Below are 5,282 nucleotides of genomic sequence, written 5' to 3' on the forward strand. Positions count from 1 at the left end.
GTATCACTATTTTTGGATAATTATACCCTTTTTCAAGGTTCTTCCACATATCTGTTGGATCTTTTAGTGTGAGATATTCATTTTTCAATCCTTCGTCAAGATGACGACGAAGGAAGATCATGACTTTGGCTTTATCCTTTTGGAATGCTTTATTTGTAGCCTTAATAGTATCTCCAAGATCCATTGAATCAAGATAAATTTCATCATCTAATATTCATGATAAGTAGTTATTTTCAGTTAAGACCATTAAATTCAAGATGAGAGAATTTTGACATAATAAAGATTTATTATCTGAGTCTTCCTAATTTTTTATCAAGTCTTGTACTGATAACGTGTTGTAAAATAAATAAATAAGAAAGAAAAATAAATATAAAATAAAAAAGTATAAATAGAGGACTCTAGTATTAATATTCACTAATATTATTATCTTAATATAACTGAGAGATTCATATATATTCACTAATCAATATTATTATCTCAATATAATAGAGATGATTCATATATATATTTACTAATATATGTAGCAGTGTATATGTAGAGAGAGAGAGAAAGAAAGAGAGAGAGAAGTGTTTTATGTTATTACTGTGTATCCTTTGCTCAGACTATGCTCTTATTTATAGACGTCCAAAACTCACTTTTTTTAAATTTCATTAAATTTATTTCACCTTAAAAATTTGAACCTTTCATTGTAGAAAAATTGAGCAACCCATATAAGGAAGAAAATTACAAATCACTAAATGATAGACATTCATTCTTATCACAATGTTGATGGTCTTTTACACGTGAATTTTTGTTTGTTTTTATGATACAAACATGCTACTAATTCCAAAGCTAGAGCAAGAAAAAAAAAGGGAGGGGAGAGGGAGGGAGAATTGTAAAGACAAAATTAGATCTATTCAATGTCCCTAAGATGATCAAAATGTAATTAATATTAAGAGTGATACTACGTTATAAGTCTTTTTGTAACTAAATTTAATTAAGTTGGTATAAAGTCAAGTGAAAAAATGCGTGTATATGTCTCTATTCTTTTTTTTTCGGCACTTTCTGCAACACACAAATTTTTGTTGGAGAGCACAAAAACTTATTGATATAGCACAAAAATTTTCAAGGTATAACATAAAATTTTGCACATAACACAAACATATTGATATAGCATACAAATTTTTACTCATAGCACGTATATTTTTGCACATAGCACAAATTTTTGCACATAGCACAAATTTTGTTGAGAATGTATTATTAGTTGGGTGAGTCAATATTTTGGGTATGTAATCCTCTACAAATTTTTATTTTGCACATAAAAAATTTTTATACTATACATCAAGATTTTTGTATTGTTTACAAAAATTTATGTATTGTGCATATTCTTTTTATTGATTGTGTCAATGTTTTTTATATGTGGTCTTTAAAAATTTTTGTGCTATATATTGTTGTGCATCAAAATTTCTGTACTCTAGTTTTTTAAATATTTATAAGAGAAAAAGAAAATAAAGACAATGATAATGATAATAAGAGAAGAATTTAGAAGAAAAAAGAGAAGAAGAAATTAAACAACAACATCAAGAAGGAGAAGAAAAAGAATAAAAAAGAAGAAGGAAGAAGGAAGAAAGAAGTGATGATGACAATGACTACGACGGTGGTAGCAGTAACGATGACAATGACTTTGAAGAAGGAAGAAGGAACGTAAGAAGAAGAAGAAGCCACTATAGTTAAAGGAGAGAGAAGTGACGCACGAATAAATTTTTATTTTTATATAACTTAACTAAATTTGATTACTCAAAAACTTGGACACTTAGTATTTTTGTAATATAATATGCTACAGCACATGGAGCTACCCATATGTACTAGCCAACATTTGCGAAAAAACCTAGTCTTTAGTGGAAATACCATTTATTAGATGTTGACTAGGAAACTGTTGAGGCCACCACCAATCCCAATAATTGTTATTATTTATAATTTCATGTCACTCAAGATTACTATTCTTAACAGTATGAACTATGAAGCTAGAGCACTAAAGAGAGCTACAATTTTGGTTTAGTAACATCATTGAAATGTTGTTGTATAGTGACTTCATCACTGTGTCACAGTGATCAAAATTGTCAATGTGGTTATTAATGTTTATGTTTTTCTTCCTAGGAAATGCATACTTTATGGTTATAGTATAGTGGTACTATGTAGTGTTCTGATTCATCATGTGACATATCATCGACCAAGAACTGCGTGGTGATTGATCCTTCTAATTGAAGTTGTTACAACTTCCAATAACATTGTAGATTGGAAATGACAAGGCTCCTTAAAAGGGTCAAAATCAGTTTGTAAATTTGCAAAACCCTTTTGACTTTGTTTCTTTAATTGATGCAACTTCACGCTTCTCATTCATTGTTGTGGGATCACAAATCAACTTGATTTTTGGTTCTGTTAACATTCATACCAATCAAAGAAAAAGATACTCCTCCATTTTACATAGGGTATCTTTTCTTTACTTTTGTATTTTAGGTATATTTAAAGAATAATATAACTTAAGATGAGAAAGTACAAAAAGTAGGAGAGTAATTTAACGTTACCAGGATTTTTTATTTTGTGGAACAAGACTCCAGTTTATAGTTCAAAGATAATAAATCTTAATCAAAGATAGTGACAAAATTAATCTGACGTCAACTTGAATGAATCCAAGATTTACTAGAGTTATCAAATCAATCCAAACTATAGTGTTTCTTCATTTTTATTTTTTCACAGTAACTTCTATTATCTATAATGCAGAACTATGGGGCAATTAGACTAGTGTTTCTAACAAGAAGATTATTGAGAAGACCTTTTTTTCTTTATTTTTCTATCTCAATATTATATAGAATTTGGTATTCCCCATTGCAATTAAGAATCTAATAAATGAACATGGATAGCATCAGCTATTTTTGGATGACAATGTCTGTACTAACCAATGAAGACATAGCTAATCTTCAAAGAAGGACATATAGTTGACATTTGACAAAGTTAAAGAGCAAATTAAATGGCAGGGAATTCATCAAGTACTATTTGTTTTATGGTTATAAGGTCATCCAGAAAAAGATCTGAGTTATAAACTAGACTCTATCATCAAGATTTATAGCAAAATTCTGAAGAGAGACTATACTTTGTATGAGAATTTTCCCAAGTTGAAATGCTGATGGTTCAGAACATAATTATGGTAGTTACAAGATTATATAAACATACATCGGATAATAATTAATATATGAGAAATTTACATTCTAAGTTGAGCCAAATCAAACCATATCTGCTCAAATGCTTTAACAATGAGATCATGGAATTCACTTGAATTTAGGGAGAGGTAGCAGGCAAGCAAGTCCTCCAGATCCTTTGACGCACGGATATTGTTCTCGACAATCATCTCTAACATTGATTCCCTAAAGTCACTTTGCGGATCAAATGAGGACTTAACCACAGCATATCCATCCGGAAACCCTGCATTCCTTGAACTCTTACTTCCATTGGANNCTCTTAGCTTTATTCCGGACGGAGAGTTGGTAGGCAGCCGGCGAGATACATGACCACTCTTTCGCCGCCTAAATTCTCTGCCATTGCTTTCCTCTATGCTGGATTTGACATTGAGAGACTCATCATCCAATTCAGTTGAACTTCTCCTAGACTCGGCAGCTTCGGACTCAATGACCTTGTCATCAAACCTCTCTGACTTTGTCAATACAGGAGCAAGGTCTAATTGCGAAATTGTCTCAAGCCCATCTTTCTTGCTCATATTCCCCTTGAAATGTTCACTGTTCATGTCAATTATGATGTCATTTGTTGAAGAACTAACCCTGCAGCTGCAATTGGAGTCAATACCATGAAGCAAATCCGGAACTGAAAAGCTATCACATTCAGACTCAGAGTAGACATATTCATGGAAATCATCATCAGATTCAGAAGAGCTTTCAACGGAAGAAGCATCATAATTTGGTGACTGAATATTGTTGTGTGCCGAATCAAAATTAGAATTGGCCATGAAAGTTGAAGAAGAAGAAACAACAGTTGGAGAAGGCTTGTAAATGGTTTTTCTCCTAGACCTTCTCTTTGATGATGACATTCTTGGTGAAGAATCAATCAATGGACATGGAATGGTTCCACCAAAAAACTCTTTATTATTGTGAATTGGGATGTTGTATAACTTACCAGCTCTTATAAAAGCTTCATTGGGGAAATAATTCGAACACCTTGGATGTGACCTTTGTGATGTTGTTGGTGAAGTAACCTTGCTATTGGTGTTGTTCTTCAAAACATGATGAGATCCATTCCTCTTCCTTGATTTGCTCATATCTTTGAGCTTATAGAACCAAGCATTTGGAATCATATCTGAGAATCTGAACTTGTTATTACCCATTAGAGGCACAACAACCTTGCCACTCTTCAGTGTTGTGTATTTATGATGGCTTAGATTTGTGCCAATTTCAAATATGAAGATGTTTATAACCAAAAAGCTTGGTTTATAACAGGTGGAAGAAAAACAAAGAATAAAGATTTGTGGTCCAATTGTACAAAAAGTTTTCCAGCATGAAACTAAAGGGACCAAGTTTGTCTACCAAATTACTTTCTCTCATCATTGCTACCAGCAAATATGCACAAACCTTCTTACTCTTTATATAACATGATTCACATAGCTGATAAGTCTCCAATTTCACAACAATTTATATTCCATATTTTAATAATAATAATATAACTATAATAATATTTTAGTGAGTATTTTAAAAATTATTTTGTAAGCACTAAAATAAGTTAACAGCACGTTTTAATTTTAATCGGATGATCGATATTAAATTTATCTAAAATTTTGGTGTATCATAAAAAAGATAAAAGGTTTTAACTGTATATATTAGTGCAACATTATTGGTTTGATATGTCCATACATACCTAAGTCATCAATTCCTTAGTAACAAGTGTTGTATAGTTGGCTCACCAAAAAACAAAGTGTTGTATAGTTGTGCTAGAAACTTTCCTTAGCACACACTATTCATCATGTTCAAAAAGCAGATGCTCCAAAATTTTCTCTGGAAGCTTAATATCTTAGTAAAGATTATAAAAAGAATTATTTGATGGCTGTGCAAAAAACCAATCAGGGTTTATCAACCACCATTTCTTGGGAGGGAGGATTCAGAATCCACAAGCATTTTTGTTTTTGAAAATCATCTGACATGAGATGAAATTGTGATCCAATAGTGCATTGCATTGGTTCAATAACAGTGCCACATCATTATTATTATTATTATTATTATTATTATTATTATTATTGTTTT

General features: G+C 31.2%; 1 protein-coding gene across 1 annotated transcript; it reads right to left on the bottom strand.

Moving 5' to 3' along the window:
• LOC107608627 (transcription repressor OFP4-like) lies at positions 3,133-4,629 on the bottom strand. Its single transcript, XM_016310364.2, has one exon. The coding sequence runs from the start codon at positions 4,370-4,372 to the stop codon at positions 3,239-3,241; it is 1,134 nt and encodes a 377-aa protein (XP_016165850.2). The 5' UTR covers positions 4,373-4,629; the 3' UTR covers positions 3,133-3,238.

This window comes from Arachis ipaensis, chromosome B07 (genome assembly GCF_000816755.2).
Source record: "Arachis ipaensis cultivar K30076 chromosome B07, Araip1.1, whole genome shotgun sequence".
NCBI classification, from domain to species: domain Eukaryota; kingdom Viridiplantae; phylum Streptophyta; class Magnoliopsida; order Fabales; family Fabaceae; genus Arachis; species Arachis ipaensis.